Source organism: Hemiscyllium ocellatum, chromosome 4 (assembly GCF_020745735.1).
Source record: "Hemiscyllium ocellatum isolate sHemOce1 chromosome 4, sHemOce1.pat.X.cur, whole genome shotgun sequence".
Taxonomy (NCBI): Eukaryota; Metazoa; Chordata; class Chondrichthyes; order Orectolobiformes; family Hemiscylliidae; genus Hemiscyllium; species Hemiscyllium ocellatum.
Genome location: NC_083404.1, coordinates 40,320,820 through 40,346,015, shown reverse-complemented (window position 1 = coordinate 40,346,015; position 25,196 = coordinate 40,320,820). Strand labels below are relative to the sequence as shown.

Below are 25,196 nucleotides of genomic sequence, written 5' to 3'. Positions count from 1 at the left end.
GTACTTGCAGAATTACATTTTACTTTGCTCAAAAATTGCATTAAGCCATGCAAGATTCTGTAAATGCCTTTTTTAGAAATAGAATCAGTTTAAACACTGGGGCATGGACAGCCTCACACAGTGCACTTCTCATCTTCAATACATTATCTGAGACGACATTGCACCTATTGTTAAAGTTTACTTGAGAATGTAACTTTTTTAAAAAGTTCTGGGATTTACATATGAAAGAACTGAAACCAACATGGTCATTCTAAAATATGAGAGACTGAACAAACAATCCAGGTATTTTCAAATAAATCAATTCAGTTGCATCACACTGTAAATGTTTGCCATAAATTCTGTGTCTTATAATCCTATACTCCACAACCACCTGATGAAGGAGCAGCACTCTGAAACCTAGTGCTTCCAAATAAACATGTTGACTATAGCCTGATGTTATGTGATCCTTACAGTGATATGTTTGAAAAGTACTTCATTTGCTTTAAAACACTTTGGGATGTGCTAAAATTGTGAAAGGATTTGTACGATTCTGTAGTTTATCATGAGTATTAAAATTAACCTGAGAGATTTAGGAGCTGTTCCATACCAACAGATTCACCCAGCCCAATATTTTGAGAGGGGCACAAATCATAATTATCGAGGCTTTATCTAATGAAGACTGACCTTCAGCAAGATAAATTTAAAATGTAAAGCTCTGTTAAAAGTTCAGGTGGCAACTGCATTTTATCCAATGAGAATAGAATTATGAAACTACAGTTTGAAGATGCCACCAGGCAAGAGACATGACCACTTGGACGGGTATTTTGAAGCAGTCTGGATTTAAGATTAAGACCGGCTTTAAGACTAAAAGCAAAGTTAATAATCTGGTCGACACTTAACAAATAAAACAGTACTGGTTTCAGCAGGTGACACCAAAAACTGCAAAAAATAAATGGCTGTGCTGTTGCTCTCTCAATGATGATCAATGGTGAAAAAATACACAACAGACTGGAACTGGACGAGTGCACTGCAGATTGCAGTGATGGAAAGTTATGAGACCTTGGAAGAATTCAAACCTGAGAATGAGAATTTTAAACGTTGAAACGTTGTTAATTTAGAACAACTGTAAGTGCGTGAATGTGGGTTAGAAACAAAATATGGACAGTAGACATGTTTATCAATTTCCGTGTAAATGGTGCGTGTTTCAAGCTTCAGTTAGTCACAAGAGCCAGATTATTCTAAATTCTACAGCTAATTGATCTGATCTATTCAAATGAGTCAAGGTAATATCCCAGTTACGCCTGGAGGCTTTATCACTGCAAATGCCTTGGATTATTTTGTGTAGAACACTGTGTATATCATCACACATCTATCCTCCACTCATTACATTTTGCTGGAGAAATGAACTTGATTGAATCAGGCGATATTGGTGCATTTGTTTTGAGACTCCATTTGTTGAGTAAATATACTTTGCCCTAAAACAGACTAATTGCTACAATTCTGTTGCTAAAATCTGCCTTTCCTCCAATTCATCAGTTAATAAAGGGTAACTTGATGTCCACTACACTGTCATCAACAGACATTCATTATCAATTTGATTTAATCCTGGGCACTAAAAAGGAGTAAATAAAAAGTACTGGAAATATTCAGCAGGTCTGTGCAGCTTCAGTGAACAGAAAAACTGAGTTATGTTTCATGTCAATGACACTTCTATCAACTTACCACTGGCTTGACTTGCATGACATCTATCTATGCAATGATGGAGCTTTACAAGAAATTCCCATCATAATATTTTGTGTCAATGTTAATTAATCTTACTTAGCCATCAGCCAAAGTAACTTCATAAAACAATAAAATCAGAGGAAAGAATCTTGCCCTTTTGCGAGAAGAATCACAATAGTAGGACAGAATTGTTATTCATTATAGTAACGGTGAAAATAATTTAGTTTAACCTCAGGTCACACACCCAACATTTAAGTGGTTTTACATACTATAAATGTATATATAAAAAAGCCGTTTATAACACTGACTGTGAACACATGTAACTTATCAGCAATTTATTAAATATGACCACATGTTTAGATAATTTAAACAATACCTACAATGTAACAGTTTAGAAAACCTGCTAACCCATCGCAACCAATTTAGAAACCAACTCTCGTTTCAAATACCCCTCTTATCAATCAGACTGAATGGATTTGAGATTGTTCCATGATTAAAGCCCAAACTTAGCAGTCAGTCTGGACTCAGTGTGGATGCAAACTCGAACTCAATGGTTAAATTACAAGTCCCACTCCAAAAACATGAGTACATTAACTATTCTGATTCTCCTGAGCATTGGTACACATCAGAGGTGCAGGTTTTTAAGTTGAGACATCAAACCACAGCACTGTTTGCCCTCCCAGGTGATATAAAGAATCCCTCTGTACTATTTGAAGAACAGTAGGTTGAGTTCTCCAGGTATCCTGACCAATACTTCCATTTAAATCAAATCAAAGTACTTCTGTCGGTGACCTTAACACGCAAAATTGGCTGCCACATCACTTCTATTATAACAATGACAACGGGGGATCCAAGATGGCGGCGACCCAGCAAGACTGAGTCCACAGTGCTCTACCCAAAACTTGGGAAAAGTGGGCTATCCACCCCCACCACACTCACTAAACCATTTATAATAGTTGTTAACCTTAAATAGTTACCTATTAGTACATTTAAATAGTCTAATACTAGCTGGAAAATGAGTAAAGGGAAGGGAACAGGCGGCTCTAAGAAAGCAGGGACCCCTCCCCCACCCTCTCCCTCTTCAGCTGCAACAAAGGTGTCTTCAGCTACTTCAGGAGATTTACCAATGAAGATGAGCTTTGAGGAGATGTTTGCCAGGTGGGTGGCGAAGATTGATGCTTTTATCGATGAGTCTCGGCAGAGCAGAGAAGCACTATCAGCCGAGCTGCAGAAGCAGGGCAGAGACATACAGGAATTGGAGTGCCGAGTCAGAGAGGTGGAGTCGAAGGCCGCAGCCTCAGAGACTGCGATAAAATCAACAGCCGACCACATCCGTTTTCTCGAGAATCGAGTCCAGAACCTAGAAAACCACATTGATGACCTCGAAAATCGATGTCGTAGAAAAAATATTCGGTTGTTGGGCCTTCCCGAGCAGGAAGAGGGAGGCCAGCTGACAGCATTCTTAGAGCATTGGCTGCCATAACTTTTAAATCTGCATAATGGATCAGGCCAGGTAAGGGTGGAATGGGCCTACCGGGTCACAGTACGTGGGCCCGGCTCAACCCAGCGCCCACGCCCGGTCCTGTTCCAGCTGCAGAGCTATAGGGAGAGGCAGATGCTCCTGGAAGCCTCAAGAAATCTGGGAAAAGATCCCCAAGCTATGACCCACAAAGGATTCAGGATCATGCTGTTCCAGGACTTCTCCCCAGCTTTGGTCTGAAAGAGGAAGGCATTCGATGAGGCGAAGAAGCGTTTAAGGGACTTAAATATCCAGTACTCCTTACGATATCCAGCGACGCTACGCCTTAGCCACGAAGGATCCATATATAACTTCGGATCACCGGAGAAGGCTAAGGAATTCTTGGACTCTCTTAAATAAACTGTAAGAGATTGTGGACGCTGGTCTGCCTTTCCCATTATTTTGGTTTACATCCCTTCATCTTTTCTTATCTTTCCCCCTATGTGTGTATGTCTATATATATATATATGTTGGGGCGTTTGGTTAATGTTGATGGGGGGAGGTGGTTACCTTATTCTATTTTACTTCTGTTTTTAGGAGCGGGGTTGTTTTTCTTTCCCCTGTTATTTTGTGGTATTATATTTAAGTATTACGTGTTGAGATTGTAATCTTATAGTTATATATGGTATTAATATTCCCAAATATATTTAGATGTGGGTGTGGGTGGGGGTGGGGTGTTCACTGTTAACTCTAGCTTTATATTATATTTGAATTCTCCTCATTTTATTGAGGAACACCTGGGTCAAGGGTGGGGCACTGGTTGGAAGAGGGTAAGATGGACTGTGGGAGAGGAAGTGACGCTCCCTGGGAACAAGGGAGAAAATCTCCAATTCGGAATGTTTTATATTTTTTATACTTAGAAAGAGTTTTTTGTTATATTGTTTTGAGTGTATCAGAGAATCTTTACTTTTGTAAATCTTGTATGCTCCATGCTCGGGATGTTCTAGATAGGGTTTCCCCTCCCGAGGGGTCTTGGATCTGTCCAGATGATTATGGCTGAACAGTCGGTTAAGTGGTGCACCTGGAATGTCAGGGGGAGTAATTCGCCAGTTAAAAGGAAGAAAATATTATCAAATCTTAAGAAGGAGAGAGTTGATATAGCTCTCCTACAGGAGACACACCTGTCGGATAAAGAACACTTAAAATTACGACAGGGCGGATTTGATCAGGCCTTTTTTCCTCTTTTAATTCAAAAAGCAGGGGAGTCGTTATCCTTGTCCGGAAGAACTTCCCTTTGAAAATTCTAAATCAGATAAAAGACGAATCTGGACGATATATTTTGATTAAAGCCCTCATAAATGGAGAGGAATATGGGATCTTAAATGTATACTGCCCCCCGGCACACCCCTTTAAATTCATAACGGAAGCTTTTTCAAAACTGATGGCCTTTGGTGCCCGTCATACAATTATAGGGGGAGACTTTAATTGTATTATGGATCCGGAAATAGACAGGATTCCCAAGAGTGCCGCTGGAGTATCTCCCAGATCTAGACAACTGGCGGACCTGAATAAAGAATTAGGATTGGTAGATGTATGGAGATGTCTCCATCCACAGGGTAGAGATTTTTCTTTCTACTCTAATCCACATAAATGTCACACAAGAATTGATATGTTTTTTGCCCCATCGATTTTTCTAAACTCTATAGCAACCTGTAAAATAGGTACTATAGCAATCTCTGACCATGCCGCTGTATACATGGAAACTAAGGTAAAGAACAATGGGACATCTGCTCGGCATTGGCGTATGGACCCCTTCCTGATAAAAGATAGCAAATTTTTAAAGTACTTCTCCCAAGAACTTAAAACTTTTTTAGAAATTAATACTGGTACGGCTAGCAATCCGTCAATGATGTGGGAGACCATCAAAGCTTATGCACGAGGTTTGATCATCTCCTATTCAGCGACCCAGAGGAAAATGAAGGGAGAGCAACAGCGTCTGCTCGAAGCTCGCCTAAAAGCAGCCGAAACAGCATATGCTGATAGACCTTCTATCACAAAATTGCAGAGGATTACAGCTCTTAGGACAGCTTTAAACACCGCGCTTACTCAAACGGCTAAAAGGGAAATATTATTTGCGAAACAAAGATTATATGAATATGGCGACAAACCGGGTAGATACTTAGCATTTCTTGCAAAGAAAAAGAAAGCCCCTCAAACTATTCCGACCATCAAGGAAAGTACAGGTACCCTGACTCATGATCATAAAAAGATCAATGCGACCTTTAAAGAATTTTATTCTGAACTATATAGATCGCAGGATTGTGAAGATAGGATTAGGAGGATGCAGTCATTTTTTAAAAATTTGACCTTCCCGGGCCTGACTCCGGAACAGGTGTCGGCCCTAAATACCCCTTTAACAGTCCAAGAAATACTTGAGGCAATTAGGCAACTTCAGAGCGGAAAAGCACCGGGCCCGGATGGTTTTCAAGCTGAATTCTATAAAGAATTTACAGGAATATTGGTTGACCCACTTATGGATATGTATAATTTTGCGCATAGTCAGGTCTGTCTCCCGCCCACGCTGAAAGAAGCAAATATTTCTCTTATCCTTAAAAAAGGAAAAGACCCAGAAGATTGTGCATCTTACAGACCAATATCCTTACTAAATGTAGACTTTAAAATTCTCTCAAAAATGTTAGCACTAAGACTAGAAAGGGTACTGCCATATATTATAAAGGAGGACCAGACGGGATTTATTAAGAGCCGCAGATCATCCAATAATATCAGAAGGGTCTTGAATATGATCCAAGCCTGTCATCAGGGATAGATAGCAGGAGTAGTAATTTCATTGGATGCGGAAAAGGCATTTGATAGGGTTGAATGGTCATATTTATTTTACACATTGGAAAGGTTTGGCGTTGGACAGGTGTTTACCAAATGGGTTTCAACATTGTATAATGACCCCAAAGCAGCTGTTATTACTAATGGGTTAAGATCGGATGGCTTCAGTGTGGGTAGGGGCTGCCGTCAAGGATGTCCTCTCTCACCATTGTTGTTTACACTGATAATCGAACCATTAGCAGAAGCCATCCGGACTGATCCTAATATAATGGCCCCGAGGATTGGTACAGGTAAACACAAAATTACCCTCTATGCAGATGATGTTCTCTTATTCCTCAGTAATCCTTTAATGTCAGTGCCTCGTCTAATTCAAGTTATTAATACATTTAGTGCATTCTCAGGCTATAAAATTAATTTTTCAAAATCGGAAGCCATGCCAATGGGTGGTCTGGCTATGATACCCCACTTAATGGACGGATCCCCTTTTCCCTTCTGTTGGTCCCTGGAGGGCTTCTTATATTTAGGTATTTTTATCACGCCAGTATTTGATCAGCTGTATAGGGCTAATTTTGTACAATTAATGGAAAGGATAAGGCAGGACCTCCAGCGATGGAGAGACCTTCCGATTTCCTGGCTAGGGAGAATAGCATTAATTAAAATGAATGTTCTGCCCCGTCTCTTATATCCTATGAGAATGCTCCCGCTGATGCTGCCAAGGCTAGCCCTACGTAAATTATATGGCTGGTTGGGCTCCTTTATTTGGAACCATAGACGGCCCCTTATTAAGCTGAAGCAGCTACAGCTTCCACAGGCAAGGGGAGGACTGGACTTCCCAGACTTTAGGAAATATCAGTTAAGCTCCCTACTAAGTTACATAGCTGATTGGGTTTCATCTGATCCACAATCAATTTGGCTGGATATCGAAGCCTCCCAAGTAAAGTACCCACTTATTAACCTTTTATTTTCAGATAAGAGGAAAATCATTACAGACCACTGTAAAAATCCCATAATATTAAACACAATTAAGGCCTGGAATATAATGCGGCAAAATGAGGGTAACTCACATAAAACATCCCCCCATGCACCAATAGTAGGCGCATGGGGATTCCAACCGGGGATTACAGATGCCACCTTTAAACTCTGGAGATCCAGGGGCATCTCATGCTTAGGGGACCTATTTAAAGATGGGATCCTGATGTCCTTTGAGCAGCTGCGTCTGAAATTCGGAATACCTAATGGGGATCTCTTTCGATACTTCCAAGTTCGAGATTATATACAGAGGAAGACTACATTAATAGATAGTCTTTATAAATCAGACAGAGAACGTAATGTCTTACGACCAGCGGGGGCATCCTCCGTTAGTACTATATACCATTTGCTACATGATGGAGTCTCAGGAGACATGGATGACCTGCTTAAAACATGGGAGCAGGACTTGGGGCTAGAAATCTCTGAGGATATGTGGAATGACATTTGGGAAAATGCTAGAAGAATTGCTATCTGTAACAGAACTCAGGCTATCCAACTAAAGATACTTCATAGGGCCCATATAGCTCCGGCTCGACTGGCAAAATTTAAGGCAGGAGCATCTCCAATGTGTCCCAAATGCAAAATAGAGGTGGGTACTCTTGTACATTGTCTGTGGACTTGTCAGAAAATCCGCAGATACTGGACTAAAGTGGCAAATACCCTAACGGAAATTAGGGTGGACCCTGTATCTCTCCTTTTGGGCTTTTCGAACCTCTCATCTCTGGATATGCATGGGAAGAGACTATTTTCTATTCTCTCTTTCTGTGCAAGGAAAAATATTTTGGTGAACTGGGTGGCTGAGGGCCCCCCTGGACTTTCAAATTGGCACAGATTAATTATGGAATATATCCCCCTTGACTTCCTCACAAATATGGTGCACCGAAAGACTGAATTATTTTATAAAATATGGCAGCCCTTTTTGAATTATATAAATGCAGATATTTCGGCTATCCTAACAAGGGCTTTTATTTAGTGAAGATTTCAGACCGGGCTGCTCCGGGGCCCCTTGGGAGAGGAATCCTGCGCGAATATGGGTTTTATTATATTTGATGTTTATACATTCCGAGCATGTAAGAGACTTAGGTATACACTCTGGTTAGTTATAGGTTAGATTAGTAGAAAGTTGAGTTTTTTTTTCTTTCTTTTTTCGTTTCTTTTTTTTCTTTTTTTGTTTTCTTTCTTTCTCTTTTCTTTGTTAAATTATGACTATTGTATATATGATTTAATTGTACATCAATGTTTGTATTTGAGAGTTTTGTTTATTTTTGTAAATTTGCAAAAATGTTAAATTTCAATAAAAATATCTACAAAAAAAAACAATGACAACACTTCAAAAGTACTTCATTGGATGTGAACAGATTTGGACGGCTTAAAATTGTCCATGGTGTAATATGAATCCACGTCCTTCATTTTCTTAAAATATCAACTTATGCTCACATTCTGTTCATCTTTTATAAGGTCATCCCTCAGCCTCCGACGCTCCACGGAAAACATCCCAGCCTGTTCAGCCTCTCCCGATAGCTCAAATCCTTCAACCCTGGCAACATGCTTGTAAATTTTTTTTTGAACCCTTTCAAGTTTCACAACATCTTTCCAATAGATCGGAGACCAGAATTGCACGCAATATTCCAACAGTGGCCTAACCAATGTCCTGTACAGCCGCAACATGACCTCCCACCTCCTGTACTCAATACTCTGACCAATAAAGGAAAGCATACCAAACGCCTTCTTCACTATCCGATCTACCTGTGATTCCACTTTCAAGGAGCTATGAACTTGCACTCTAAGGTTCCCTTCTTCGGCAACACTCCCTAGGACCTTACCATTAAGTGTATAAGTCCTGCGAAGATTTGCTTTCCCAAAATGCAGCACCTCGCATTTATCTAAATTAAATTCCATCTGCCACTTCTCTGCCCAATGGCCCATCTAATCAAGATCCTGTTGTAATCTGAGGTAACCTTCTTTGCTGTCCACTACACCTCCAATTTTGATGTCATTTGCAAACTTACTAACTGTACCTCTTATGCTCGCATCCAAATCATTTATGTTAAGTATAGGACCCAACACCGATCCTTGTGGCACTCCACTGGTCACAGGCCTCCTATACCACCAGTCTGTCTTCTACTTTTGAGCCAGATCTGTATCCAGATGGCTAATTCTCCCTGTATTCCGTGAGGTCTAACCTTGCTAACCAGTCTCCCATTGGGAACCTTGTTGAATGCCTTATTGAAGTCCATATCGATCACATCTACCGGGATGCCCACATCAATCTTCTTTGTTACTTCTTCAAAAAACTCAATCAAGTTTGAGAGATATGATTTTCCACGCTCAAAGCCATGTTGACAATCCCGAATCAGTCCTTGCCTTTCCAAATACATGTACATCCTGTCCCTCAGGATTCCCTCCGACAACTTGCCTACCACCGAGGTCAGGCTCACTGGTCTATAATTGCCTGGCTTGTCCTTACCACCTTTCTTAAACAGTGGCACTACATTAGCCAACCTCCAGTCTTCTGGCACCTCACCGGTGACTATCGGTGATACAAATATCTCAGCAAGAGGCCCAGCAATCACTTCTCTAGCTTCCCATAGAGTTCTAGGGTACACCTGATAGGTCCTGGGGACTTATCCATCTTTATGTGTTTCAAGATATCCAGCACTTCCTTCTTTGTAATTTGAACATTTTGCAAGGTGTCACCATCTATTTCCCTACAGTCTACATCTCCTATATCCTTTTCCACAGTAAATAATGATGCAAAATAATCATTTATGAAACACATCTGCAGAAAAATGACCCAGAGAGATCTTCAACTGGAAGACGTCAGACACCAAACATGACAGCTGTTACATGGTTTTGAAATTAAGTTGATCTAATTTTAACAAGTGTCTTATTGGAACAGCATATTGTCATAGAGTTGGAGGAAGGCAATCAGCAGTTAAGGGAAAGTGGAGGCTGAGAGATGTGAATAGTTGTTGTTTGACGTTCACTTTTAGAATTAAAAAATAAATTGATGTATTTTCTTTAAATACTGGAATTTGGGAGTACTTTGTCACTCATAATTTAACATATTACGACACGAGGTGAGCTTTTCTGGGTGTTTGGTTTAATTAAAAGAGGAGTTCACCAGCATATCATAGCAAAGGTGACAGCACAATTATATCTGCTTCTCTGGATTGTAGACTCTGTCTTCTAACCCCTGGTTCACCTTAAGGAAATGTTTGATCTTAGTACTCCATGTGAAATATAAGAGATCACTTTGCTAGCAAAGTGTTATCCATCCATATTCAAACGTGACACACGAACCTACATGGCATACACAACTAACATCAAAGTGTGACTAAGCGAGAGTCAGAAATGTACTTCCCTACAATGGAATATCCAACTAATATATTCCATTTGCAGTTTCTCTGCCTCATACTGTCAGCAAGAGCAAACAAAGGCAACGTTAGTTCCAGGAATGCAGAATTTCAACACTGTTCTCTTATTTCTGTAGAAATCTAATGCAATATTGGGACTGACTGCTCATCATAAACACAATGCTGGCTCATTCCAACTATCTCAATCTAATCTAATTTTGGTCGTGAAACTGTCAGAAGCCATTGTCCCTGAGGTATGACACCTGACAGCTAAGTGATGTAACACGTAACCAGGTTGATGGGCAGGTCACAATGCTGACCATCCAAGTTGAGACCATGTGAAGGAGCAAACATGATAAATGAGAATCAAAGCATGTAGTCAGTCACACATCAATTCAGCTCCAAAGATTCACGGATTAAGAACGCAAATATTCGCTGCCAGAGTAAGCCATTCAGCCCTTCAAGTCTAGTTTGCAATTTAACAAAATTATGGTTAATTCAATTATGGCCCCCGCTCCACTTTCCTGCTTTTTTGTCTCTCCCAATCCATGTTCTCCTTTGCCAGAAGCATTAAGGAAATTGTCATAATCAGACAATGTGTCACGTCTCTATCTTTTGTTACACTCAGCAACAGCCTAGCAAATTCTGCTTCCTTAGGTAAATGATGACATGCAATCTCTCTCTTGATGCAAGGTTTGATACAGTCATAAGGAAAGTAGCTACCAGCTTTGTCACAATCATGACATGATGTTGTATAAAATTATAGAAAGCCTACTCTTAGGATTTGGATGCTGATTTATGACATTGTGTCTCAGCACCTTCTTGTACAATTGTGAAATAGGGATGGCTTACAGCCATTAAGGAAATACAAACATTTTCATCCTTGTGTGAAATACATTCTCAGCATCACATGAATGGACAAAATCTCAGATACAAGTCTTCAAAGACAAACCTCCCAAGTATACCAGCATTTAAATATCTAGCAGGAATGACTTCACTGACTCAGACATTTGCACAAATGAAAGATGGATACATTTCCATATAGTAAGATATTCACAGCTGGAAGGCAAATAGAACATGCAAAGCTCAGCTTCAAAGATGCTTGCAAGCATGACATGAAGGCCTTATAATCAATTTTCACATCTGGGTGACACAAGTTCATGACAAAGGAAAATGTGTACATCATCTTTGGGCAAGTATGTACCACCATGTTGATCAGTGGCTTCAAGGCCATTGCAACACATACCAAAACCAAAACAATTCAACAGAACATAAAAGCCACTTTAAATACTACATTTGTGACAGACTCTGCATCTCATGGGTCGGTCTCTTCATCCATTAGTTTAAGTCGACCACACAAATCTGAGAGGTGGTGGAGGAAAAGTAGCAATTTCACTGGTACCCAGAGCCCAGGCTAGTGCTCTGGAGTGGAGCTTTGAATTCAATCACGGCAAATGGTTGACTTCAAGAGAAATCAGGAACTTCCTTTTTCAAAAGCTAGCCTCCCTAATAGCAACCATGTAACCTCAGTTGACTATTCTAATAACTAGACCTGAAAATGTGTTGCTGGAAAAGCGCAGCAGGTCAGGCAGCATCCAAGGAACAGGAAATTTGACATTTCGGGCATAAGCCCTTCATCCTATTCTAAAAACTAATCAAGTTCACAACTATCCTTTAGGGAAGGGAATCTGTCATTCTTACTTGGTCTGACCTACATGTGACTCCAGACCGAGAGCAGGATGGCAGATTCTTAATTCTGCTCTGAATGCAGCATGGTAGCTCAGTGGTTAGCACTGCTGCCTCAGTGCCAGGGACCCGGGTTCAATTCCAACCTTAGGTGACTGCTCGTGGAGTTTGCACCTTTTCCCCAGATCTGCCTGGGTTTCTCTGGGTGCTCTGGTTTTCTCCAATAGTCTGAAGATGCACAAGAAAGGTGGACTGGCCATGCTAAATTGCCCTAGTGTTCAGGGATGTGTAGGTTAGGGGCATTAGCCACGGAAAATGCAGGGTTACAGGATAGGTGGATGGGGATGGATCTGGGTAGGATGCTTTTCAGATGGTTGGTGTGGACATGTTGGGACAAATGTAAATATGCAAAGGAATTTCCACTTCCAGGGATTTCCTGTGGGTCATAATTGAAACAAAAAGATTTGGAAGTTCAGGATTTATCCTGTTATGAGGATTCTATGATTTTATGAGGTAGGCTGGTCGTGTACTCAAGAGTACCCAGCATTTGCTTATCAAAGTGAATCTTTTATGAAGAGCTTCAGCCTACTAAACTGCTCTGACTGTGATACCCGAACAGTAAATTTAAGTACCACAAGGCCACTCTGAAGGCTCCAAAATTTTGATATCCACTTTTGAGTCCTGGGAGAAGCTCCCCAGGATCATTGCACTTGACATGTGAAAATAATAAATGGAGCAGCACACTTTGAAAGTAAATGCATGTTAGAGGCAGAGAGAAAGCACCATAAGGCAAATTCCAAGCTAGCAACTCATCCGAAATACAACTGTCTGTGGTATCCTACTTCCATTTGCAGCAGAACCTTCCAAGTGCACAACAGCCTCAGCAGTTACCAAAATACTCCTGAAATCTATAAAACATCTTTTGTCACACTCACTTTTTATATGTCTAACCCCACAGATCTAAAATGCTTTTTCTTTCCACCAATGTAGCTGGAGAATGAGTGTTTCAAGCACTTTCTGCTTTTAGTCCCAATGACGAGCATAATCTTCACCTTGAAGAACAAACAAGAATAATAAACATCAGATGAAACAAACATTGACAGCACTATGCCATCCATTTAAATTCTTCAGGGAAAAAAAACAGGCAAGTAACTCATCAACAACAGCAGGTTAAAAGGGAGAAGAGCAGACAAAGGAAGCACATGGTGAAGACAGTGCAGGAGAGAGAGAAAGAAAACCTGCACAGTTACCGCCTTTGCTGTTTGAATTCATGAATCACTGGACATCGGAGTGCATCTGGGCAAATTAACAAACAGTAAAATTCACAACTAATCTTGGAGGAACAGTTGGGCGAAGTTCACAGCACAGAATAAGTTAATTGTTGTTTTAAATCAGTCCAAGAGAAAGGCTGCAGTAGTGGGTATAGTGGATTCTTTCTTGATTATATGTTTTTGGGAATAAGTCTCTTGATTAAACTTAAAATATAAGCCATAGCTATTAATTTAATCTGGGGCAGTGTTTGTACAGGAATAAGACGGTGTTATTTTCTGGGTCTGTAGATTGTGAAGGAGCAAAAATGGCCTTTGCAGTGATATGCACTTCTTTTTCAGATGTGGGAGTTTAAAGAGAGTTTAAGGGTTACTGTGGATTATATCTGCCATAAATGCTGTTGGATGCGAATCTTATCAGATCGAGTGGATCGGTTGGAGAAACAGATAGAGGCGATGAGGAATTTGCAACAGCAACAGTATGTAATGGACGGCAGTTATAGGAAGGGGGGAAAGTCTCAGATACAGTCACAGAGGTGGGTTAACTCCAGGAAGGATGAGAGGGGTCAGCACCTAGGGCAGGAGTCTTTTGTGGATATACCCATTTCAAACAGGTTTGCTGTTTTGGAAAATGTATGGCGTGATGGATTCTATGGGGAATGTAGCACAAACAGCCACGTTTCTGGGATTGAGACTGGCTCTAATCCACCGAGGGGTACGTCGGCTTCTAAGAGATCAATTGTGTTCGGGGATTCTGTAGTCAGAGGTACAAACAGACGTTTCTGTGGCTAGCAGAGAAAAAGCAGAATGGTGTGTTGTTTCCCTGGTGCCAAGATCAAGGATGTCTCAGAGAGGGTGCAGAATGTTCTCACGGGGGAGAGGGGCCAGCACGAGGTCATTGTCCACATTGGAACCAATGACATTGGAAGGGAAAAGGTTGAGACTCTGAAGGGAGATTACAGAGAGTTAGGCAGAAATTTAAAAAGAGGTCCTCAAGGGTAGTAATATCTGGATTACTCCCAGTGCTAAAACTATGAGGAGAAAGTGAGGAGAGCAGATGCTGGAGATCAGAGCTGAAAATGTGTTGCTTGAAAAGCGCAGCAGGTCAGGCAGCATCCAAGGAACAGGAGATTCGACGTTTCGGGCATAAGCTATTCTTCATGCCCGAAATATCGAATCTCCTGTTCCTTGGATGCTGCCTGACCTGCTGCACTTTTCCAGCAACACATTTTCAGCTCTAAAGCTACTGAGGGCAGGAATAGGAAAATAGAGCAGATGAATGCATGGCTGAGGAGCTGGTGTATGGGAAAAGGATTCACATTTTTGGATCATTGGAATCTCTTTGGGGGTAGAAGTGACCTGTACAAGAAGGACAGATTGCACCTAAATTGGAAGGGGACTAACATACTGGCAGGGAAATTTGCTAGAACTGCTTGGGAGGATTTAAACTATTAAGGTGGGGTGTGGGACCAAGGGAGATAGTGAGGAAAGAGATCAATCTGAGACGGGTACAACTGAGAACAGAAGTGAGTCATATAGTCAGGGCAGGCAGGGACAAGGTAGGACTAATAAATTAAACTGCATTTATTTCAATGCAAGGGGCCTAACAGCGAAGGCAGATGAACTCGGCATGGTTAGGAACATGGGACTGGGATATCATAGCAATTATGGAAACATGGCTCAGGGATGCGCAGAATTGGTAGCTTAATGTTCCAGGACACAAATGCTACAGGAAGGGAGGCAAGAGAGAGGGGGAGTGGCATTTTTGATAAGGGATAGCATTACAGCTGTGCTGAGGGAGGATATTCCCAGAAATACATCCAGGGAAGTTATTTGGGTGGAACTGAGAAATAAGAAAGGGATGATCACCTTATTGGGTTTGTATTATAGACCCCACAACAGTCAGAGGGAAATTGAGAAACAAACTTGTAAGGAGATCTCAGCTATCTGTAAGAATAATGGGGTAGTTATGGTAGGGGATTTTAACTTTCCAAACATCAACTGGGATTGCCATAGTGTTAAAGGTTTAGATGGAGAGGAATTTGTTAAGTGTGTACAAGACAATCCTCTGATTCAGTGTGTGGATGGACCTACTAAAGAAGGTGCAAAACTTGACCTACTCTTGGGAAATAAGGCAGGGCAGGTGACTGAGGTGTCAGTGGGGGAGCACTTTGGGGCCAGCGACCATAATTCTATTAAATTTAAAATTGTGCTGGAAAAGGATAGACCGGATCTAAAAGTTGAAGTTCTAAACTGGAGAAAGGTCAATTTTGACAATATTAGGCAAGAACTTTCGAAAGCTGATTGGAGGCAGATGTTCGCAGGTAAAGGGACGGCTGGAAAATGGGAAGCCTTCAGAAATGAGATAACAAGAATCCAGACAAAGTATAATCCTGTCAGAGTGAAAGGGAAGGCTGGTAGGTATAGGGAATGCTGGATGACTAAAGAAATTGAGGAGAAAGTGAGGACTGCAGATGCTGGAGACCAGAGTTGAAAAATGTGGTGCTGGAAAAACACAGCAGGCCAGGCAGCATCCGAGGAGCTGGAGAATCGACATTTTGGGCATAAGCCCTTCTTCAGGAATTTCTGAAGAAGGGCTGATGCCTGAAACATCAATTCTCCTGCTCCTTGGATGCTGCCTGCCCGCTGTCTTTTTCCAGCACCACGTTTTTCAACTAAAAAATTGAGGGTTTAGTTAAGAAAAAGAAGGAAGCATATGTCAGGTATAGACAGGATAGATCGAGTGAATCCTTAGAAGAGTATAAAGGAAGGAGGACTATACGTAAGAGGGAAATCAGGAGGGCAAAATGGGGACATGAGATAGCGTTGGCAAAGATCAGCAAGGCGGCCTTTGTGTGGAGCCTCAGAAAATGGGGAAGATACTAAATGAATATTTTGCATCAGTATTTACTGTGGAAAGGGATATGGAAGATATAGACTGTACGGAAATAGATGGTGACATCTTGCAAAATGTCCAGATTACAGAGGAGTGCTGGATGTCGTGAAACAGTTAAAAGTGGATAAATCCCCAGGACCTGATCGGGTGTACCCGAGAACTCTGTGGGAAGCGAGAGAAGTGATTGCTGGACCTCTTGCTGAGATATTTGTATCATCGATAGTCACAGGTGAGGTGCCGGAAGACTGGAGGTTGGCAAACGTGGTGCCACTGTTTGAGAAAGGTGGCAAAGACAAACCAGGGAACTATAGACCGGTGAGCCTGACCTCGGTGGTGGGCAAGTTGTTGGAGGGAATCCTGAGGGACAGGACGTACATGTATTTGGAAAAGCCAGAACTGATTCGGGATAGTCAACATGGCTTTGTGCTTGGGAAATCATGTCTCACAAACTTGATTGAGTTTTTTGAAGAAGTAACAAAGAAGATTGATGAGGGCAGAGTGGTAGATGTGATCTTATATGGACTTCAGTAAGGCGTTCAAAAGGTTCCCCATGGGAGACTGATTAGCAAGGTTAGATCTCATGGAATACAGGGAGAACTAGCCATTTGGATACAGAACTGGCTCAAAGGTAGAAGACAGAAGGTGGTGGAGGGTTGTTTTTCAGACTGGAGGCCTGTGACCAGTGGAGTGCCACAAGGATCGGTGCTGGGCCCTCTATTTTTTGTCACTTACATAAATGATTTGGATGCGAGCATAAGAGGTACAGTTAGTAAGTTTGCAGATGACACCAAAGTTGGAGGTGTAGTGGACAGCGAAGAGGGTTACCTCAGATTACAACAGGATCTGGGCCAATGGGCTGAGAAGTAGATGGAGTTTAATTCAGATAAATGCAAGGTGCTGCATTTTGGGAAAGCAAATCTTTGCAGGACGTATACACTTAATGGTAAGGTCCTAGGGAGTGATGCTAAACAAATAGACGGAGTGCAAGTTCATAGCTCCTTGAGAGTGAAGTCACAGGTAGATAGGATAGTGAAGTTATGTTTTCCTTTATTGTTCAGAGTACTGAGTACAGGAGTTGCAGCTGTACAGGACATTGGTTAGGCCACTGTTGGAATATTGCGTGCAACTCTGGTCTCCTTCCTATCGGAAAGATGTTGCGAATCTTGAAAGGGTTCAGAAAAGATTTACAAGGATGCTGCCAGTGTTGGAGGATCTGAGTTACAGGAAGATGCTGAACAGGCTGGGGCTGTTTTCCCTGAAGCGTCGGAGGCTGAGGGGTGACCTTATAGAAGTTTACAAAATTATGAGGGGCATGGATAGGATAAATAGGCAAAATCTTTTTCCTGGGGTTGGGAGTCCATAAGTAGAGGGCGTAGGTTTAGGGTGAGGGGGGAAAGGTATAAAAGAGACTTAAGGGGCAACTTTTTCACACAGATGGTGGTACGTGTATGGAATAAGCTGCCAGAGGATGTGGTGGAGGCTTGTAGAATTGCAACATTTAAGAGGCATTTGGATGTGTATATGAATAGGAAGGGTTGGAGGGATATGGGCCAGGAGCTGGCAGGTGGGACTAGATTGGGTTGGGATATCTGGTTGGCATGAATGGGTTGGACCGAAGGGTCTGTTTCCATGCTGTACATCTCTATGACTCTATTTAATTCATAAAATAGAAAGAGTTGTAGTTAACATGAGTTGTGTGCATTTGCTTCCTACTGGAACCAGTAAACAACACAAACATTAGCTTTAAGTTTGATAAATTTGAAACTACTGTATTAAGCGGAATGCAGCTGCCATTCCTTGTAAAGTATACACCTGTAAAATATGTTATTTTATGCAATGCGAACACATCTTTTCAGAGATTAATTTCCCTATATGTAGGATAACATAGATCGTGCTCTAATGTAGTACAGCACCAAAAATTATGCCATTATCCTCGGGAGAGTACAGCTACCTCGTATAATTTAATTATAATGTTTTAACCTAACGTCATCCCACAAACCCAAAAAGAAAATTCGCTTCCAGATGTTTAGCTTGCTCATGTAGACATAAAAATCATTAGAAAACAATTATTTCATCTATAAAAGACTATAAGTCTGAAATTAAGATTCAGATGATGAGGTAATGTAATTATGGAAAGGAATGTCCGCTTCCAGGGATTTCCTGTGGGTCATAACTGAAACAAAAGGATTTGGAAACTCAGTGTTTACCCTTTTATGAGTTCACAGTTCATGCTTTAGCTAACTCATGTTTTTTCATTTGCCTGTACTTTATCTCCATAAAATAAGAAAAACAAAAACTACAGCCAAACATAACATAACACCGGATTATAGTCCAACAGGTTTATTGAAACCGCAAGCTTTCCGACAGAGCAGGGGCTCCAAATGCTTGCGGTTTCAAATAAACCTGTTGGACTATAACCCGATGTATTGTCATTTCTGACTTTGCCCACCCCCGGCACCTCTGAATTGCGGCTAGCATTGACACTACCAACTGCCGGCTCAAAGTGGAGAGGACCTCCAAGAAGATCGTGCATATTGGCACAGACATCAAGTTTCTGCAGAGGTGCAAGAAAGCAGACAAGATGCCAAAAGGACTACAGGTCACAAACACTAAAGTCAACGTACACCACAGATTACGTTGAGAGACTTTGCCGTCACACCTCTTGCAAACTCAATCGTCTCATCCACCAACTTTTCAGCAGGCACCATAACCTTGAAATGGAGATAGAGTCCATCTTATCAGCTTGCGCACAAGATATAGCAGTACAGTTATGATACACTGCCAAGTGGACATGGCAATGGAACTACACCACCAACATGCACCGCAAGAACAAAAAAAACTGTTCACCACCAGCAGTAACTAAGCCTCCCCAGCCACGACAACGGAAAACGGTACTACCACAGGGAAATCGATCGTCAACTTATCTAACCACACCCTGCAACAGGACGAGATCACATTCTCAGACGAGGGCTCAATTCTTGTCTCACCACCAAAATAGTCCCCATTGGTCTTGTGGCAGACACAGAGGACTTCATCAGGCGATTGAGTATCTAGGAATTCTTCCAAGACGTCAGCAACAAGCCCAATGATACAACTGATAAACTGAAACAGTCGACAGAGAGATCTGTGGTGGAGCAACCACCAGTATCAAACCAGCAGATAAAGGAGGAGCCATTATTATACAAAATAGAACGGACTACTGCAAAGTAGTATTCCAACAACTGAACAACCCAAATAATGCAGGCAACTACTGGCTGATCTGACTAAAGAACACAACTGTGATCTCAACAGACTGATTAGATTAGATACTTACAGTGTGGAAACAGGCCCTTCAGCCCTACAAGTCCACACTGACACACCCAGACACATTCCCCTACATTCACCCCTTCACCTAACACTACGGACAATTTAGCATGGCCAATTCACCGAAACTGCACACCTTTGGACTGTGGGAGGAAACCCACGCAGACACGGGGAGAATGTGCAAACTCCACACAGACAGTTGCCTGACGCTGGAATTGAACCTGGGTCTCTGGCGCTGTGAGGCAGCAGTGCTAACCACTGTGCCGCCCATAAACTGATCAACAATCAACGCAGAGTTGCCGAATAGAGGCTGATGGTCATGTTTGGTACTCAGGAGAACAGCCTCAACTGGGATTTTGGGTTCAGTCACAGTATAGGTGACCCCACCACACTGTGTACACACACACACAGACACATACACACTCATGCAGACCATCTCTCATACACACACACACACACACACACACACATTCTCACAGAAATATACTCCCTCACACACTCTCTCAAGCACACACACTCATACGCATGTACTCCCTCATGCTCTCATCTCAAGCAAACACACACACACACCCACACACACACTCCTTCATGCACATCCTCTTACACGTATGTACTCCACACACCACCCCCACCATGTATATAAATCTATGGAGTGAATTTGCATTTTCAGATTTTTATTTGCAGATACATTCTATTTTGTTCAAGAAGTATGTGATCTGTAGACAGTTAATCAATGTGATACTTTACAAATTCCTGCTTTGGAAATAAAATCAGTCTGACAGATACCAACAGACTTGAAACATGGCCTCGCACTTAAAATACATTGTCTGACCAGAGGTGTCACCTTTATTCTGATAAAACCTGAAGTTATCTCAGGGCAGTGACTTGAAAGAAATTCTGGGATTTGCATATTAATCAATCAAAACCCACATCTCCATTCTAATTGATTAAAGACCTAATAGCCATCTAGGTTTGTTCAATACATTCACATAATTTGGTTGACCCTTTAATCTTTTACTCATAAATTGTGTCCGTTGTATTCTCTCCTCTTGTTGCCTGAGCAAAACGTGGGAGCTCTGAAAGCATGTGGTTTCAAATAATCCTGTTTGACTGTAATCTGGTACTGAGAGATTTTTGACTACAGCCAAATAGACCATTGTCCCACACAATTAATTGGTTCACGTTCTTAATCACACTGTACCCTCTCATTTACAATATTCTAGTTGCTGTTTATTCCAGAGGAGATGCCAAGCAAGACCAGTTTGTCCTCTCAGGTGAACATGAAAGTATATTGTTGTAACTATTTCCAAGAGCAGAGTTCTCTTCACTGTGCTCACCAATACTTACCCCTCAACCAACATCCATAAAACAAAACAGATGTTTTGGCAAGATCCCATCACTGTTTGTAGGAGTTTGCTACTCTCAATTTTTTTTTGTATTTTCTACAGTAATAGCTGCAGTTTAGAAGTAGTTAATTGATTGTAAGCATTTTAGGATATCCTGGAGTCTTGAAAGACTCTGAAAAGGAATAAAATTACAAACGTTTGTAGAAACAAAAATTAAGTGCCAGAGGATGGTGACCAGCCACTCCATCTGCCCTGTTGTATTCCCCTGACAAAAGACTTATCATACACAACTCAATGTGCCCCACAACTTACAATCCCCTGAGACACCAAAACCCACTAGCAGCCACTATCACAAAGTCAATTTAGGGAATAACAATTCTGAGGGGAAACTCCTGCCTGGCTACCGCACAATAACACAAGAAAACATCCAAACTATTAATTTATCTCCCAAATATTTTACAATAAATTGTCTCTCTCTCTCTCTGCTCCTCACAGCACTCTTTCAAAGCAACCTCAACCTTTTGGTCACATATCCCACTACCTCTTTACATGGCTCTGTTAAATTTGTTTAATTATGTTTCTGTGAAGTATCTTGGAATATTTCACTAGGTTGAAGGTGCTTTATAAGTGTAATGTTTTTTTTAAAGTAGGTAAACGACATACTCTTGGGTGAAAAAGGAAATAAAAGTTTAAAAAAATACTTTTAAGATATGTGCTATTAATCCATAAAAAAGGGGAGAGTGCTCAATAAGTTCATTATGACCTTGCACAAGTCAAATTATCTGGAGTAATAAGTACATATCAACAATATACTCTTTCTCCATTCTCTCTTTATTATGTGACTAACTCTGGCTTCTCCGTGAATGGCTATCTTTAATTCACAATTAATACGTCTAACTCTTAAAAGGTGAAATCTTTGTCTTTTGGATGAAAGTATCCCCGAATCCCAGTCACCGAGTCAGGAACTGACATTCACAATTTTTGACACAACAGTAATCTAAGTGAAGACTTCACCTTCCAATGAGGAGGATGTGGTGAAATTGCTTCCACTAATGGGATAGTCAAAACTAGGGGCTAGAATTAAAAGACAGTTATGAATCAATCCAGCAGGGAATGCAGAAAACTCCACTTTATGCCAAGAGATTGGAGCTTGCTCACGTATGGAGTAATTGAGGCCAATAATACAGATTCAGTTAAAGTGAAGTTAAATAAATATTTGTGGGGAAAATGTACTAAACAGGTAAGATGAACGGGGTGGAAAAGACAAAGCATAAATAAACCATAAAAAGAATGGTCCAATTGTGTTGAATAGCCAGTTTCTATGCTGTAATTCAATGCAAATCTTTGTAATTGATGAATATATTTAAAGTTCCAAGCAGGCAGTACTACAGAAATTTAGTTTAAACTGAGAGATTTCTAACTAGAACAATTTTACTAAGGGAGAGGCTAAATACAGATGTTATCTCAGGGCCAATTGCAGCTCTTATTCACCTGTTACAGATAGCAAATGGAGAAGGGCGATCTCCCTGAAGTGAAAGTAAGTTTACAAAGTGGTCCAACAATTGATCAGTTCTCACTGTTACAGGGAATTTATCATTGAACATCCACAGAACATAAAACTCCTATGCCCATACATCGCACTTGCCTGTGCTACTCCTTGCCTTCTTGTCACGTTTCTGTCACATTTTGTCATTCCTTTTTCCTTTTCAATAAAGAAACATGCCACAGTAGTCACTCAGAAACGTGTGCGAGAGCAAGAGAGATAAAAGGAGTGACAGAGAAAATTATGTCACCATCTTCAAATTCATGTGACTTTGACCCTTGACAAAAAAATTCAATTTTGAAGTTGGGCATTTATCTTGAATCACGCAGCACATTCAGCCCATTGGGCCTGTGCCTGCTCTTTGAAAAAGCTACCAAGTAGCACCATGGCCCTTCTGTTAGCCCATAGTCCTGTACATTTTTCCTTTTCAACTCGACATCCAATTCCTTTTGAAAGTTATTATTAAAACTGCTTTCACTTGCCCCTTTAAGCACTGCATTCCAGATCTCCAAAACAAATTCACTTCTTCCCTTTAGTTCTTTAGCCAATTATTGGTGCTCTGTGGTCATAAACTCGCCTGCACTCCAATCTGACAGCTTCTTACGTACTCTGTTAATATCCTTCAGAATTGCAAACACAATTAAAATTTGTTATGAAAATTGTCAATAAATTTGTAAATTTAAACTTCTCCAAGTTGATTTTTCAATGCTGATCTGCTTTTCAAACACAGGCCACTTTACGTGATATGACATACAGATCACTAAGCAGATGTACATCAAGCATACAACCAGCCTCGAGAAGAATTAGTCTTTTCTTTTTCCTTACAATCTAATGTAATTTAAATGTCAAGTGTGGAATGTGCTCAATCACTGTAATCAGGGAAGCACTATTCCTATCCTCTCTCCTGTAATTCCATACTCACTGTCATCTCCAAGTTTTGATGCATAGTCACTTATTAGCTCTTCTCCAACTTCCACTATCTGTTCACTGTTGCGGTAGTTCTCATCTCGCCATTTCCTCAGCTTGTCGCGCATATCTGAAAAAGTAGAAAAAGGATTTTTGAATAAACAGAAACAGAAAAAAACTTGTAAACAAATATAATCAAACATTTGGAGAATTAATGATGTGTGAAATATGAGGATAGCTTCTTATTAACATAAATTAAAACATCGTGGAGATCAGTTAAAGACATAAGGAATGTCAAATTGCCCACTTGAACAAGCATCTCCACAAGGTATAGCTGATCCTTCTCATGAACTACAGTCGCCATTTTGCACATCGAAGTAACAGATACCACAGAGACACCACAGGCTCAACAGAGACATGGTCAGAGACAACTTTCCAAAAATGGACATGTTTGGGGACATGGCATTGAAATAAAGAGTCTTAAAGCTGCCACAAATGCTTCAGCAGAAATTTCCAAACAAGAAGACTCCCAATCAAAAAAGGAATTCTTTTGTCACTGTATGTGTCTAATGACTGATTGAACAGCAATAATGCTCAGAATTGGGATTACATTTTTAAAAATTAATTTCAGGATGGTTAACAGACAGACAGCTGAGAATATGACAAAATGGATCATTCTCAGGATGGCAGGCTGTAACTAGTGAAGTTCTGCATGGATCAGTGCTAAGTCCGCAGCTGTTTGAAGGGCTTGTGCCCGAAACGTCGAATTTCCAGTTCCTTTGATGCTGCCTGACCTGCTGCGCTTTTTCAGCAACACATTTTCAGCTCTGATCTCCAGCATCTGCAGACCTCACTTTCTCCTCAAAGTTCATCTTCTACTTACATGCACCCAAAACAATGATTATTTGATTATTTATCTCATTGCTGTTTGTGGAGATTTGATGAGATTTTATTAGATTCCCTACAGTGCGGAAATAGGCCCTTTGGCCCAACAACTCAGAGTTGTGCATGCATGAAATGCGTTGCCAGCTGTGATGGTGGAAGCAGAGTCACTGGGGACATTTAAGCGACTGCTGGACATGCACATGGATAGAAGTGGGTTGAGGGGTGCATAGGTTAAGTTACTATATTTTACATTAGGATTAAACCTCAGCACAACATCGTGGGCCAAAGGGCCTGTTCTGTGCTGTACCTTTCTATGTTCTATGTTCGAAGTCCACACCGACCCTCCGAAGAGTAACCCACCCAGAGCGATTCACCTACTCCCTACTAATGTTCCTGTTTAGCATGACCAATTCACCTAACCCACACATCTTTGGACTGTGGGAGGAAACCAGAGCACCCGGAGGAAACCCACACAGACACTGGGAGAATGTGCAAAGTCCACACAGACAGTCACCTGAGGTTAGAATCGAACCTGGGTCTCTGGCATTGTGAGGCAACAGTAGTAACCACTGTGCTACCCCATTGATGGGTGAGATTTCTAAGTTACAATTCAAAGTAAAATTCAAAAATATTTATCTGGCTGAAAAATACTTCACAGTGTCATGAAGTTGTGAGAGGAACTGTAGACATGGAAGTCATTACCTTAGTGTGCTGTCTCTCATGCAAGACCTAAAAGATGAATTGCATCATGTGTGTCACATGCATAAGAAACCATTTGCCTCACACCCAATGCCTAAGCTTCAATCCAACAAGTGTTTGGCTAGGCTCAAACACGTATAATATTCCATCCCTTTGCATGTTTTCCCCGTGTCTGCATAGGTTTCCTCCGGGTGCTCCGGTTTCCTCCCACAGCCCAAAGATGTGCAGGTCAGGTGAATTGGCCATGCTAAATTGCCCGAAGTGTTAGGTGCATTAGT

The 25,196-nt window shown here is 41.1% G+C and overlaps 1 protein-coding gene across 1 annotated transcript in view; it reads right to left on the bottom strand.

The window, feature by feature from the left end:
• Positions 1-25,196, bottom strand: part of emc2 (ER membrane protein complex subunit 2) — a 119,382-nt gene that overhangs the window by 76,210 nt on the left and 17,976 nt on the right. Inside the window, exon 2 of the mRNA XM_060824232.1 lies at positions 23,351-23,464. Coding sequence (XP_060680215.1) covers positions 23,351-23,464 — 114 coding nt within the window. The remainder of the gene's footprint in view (positions 1-23,350; positions 23,465-25,196) is intronic.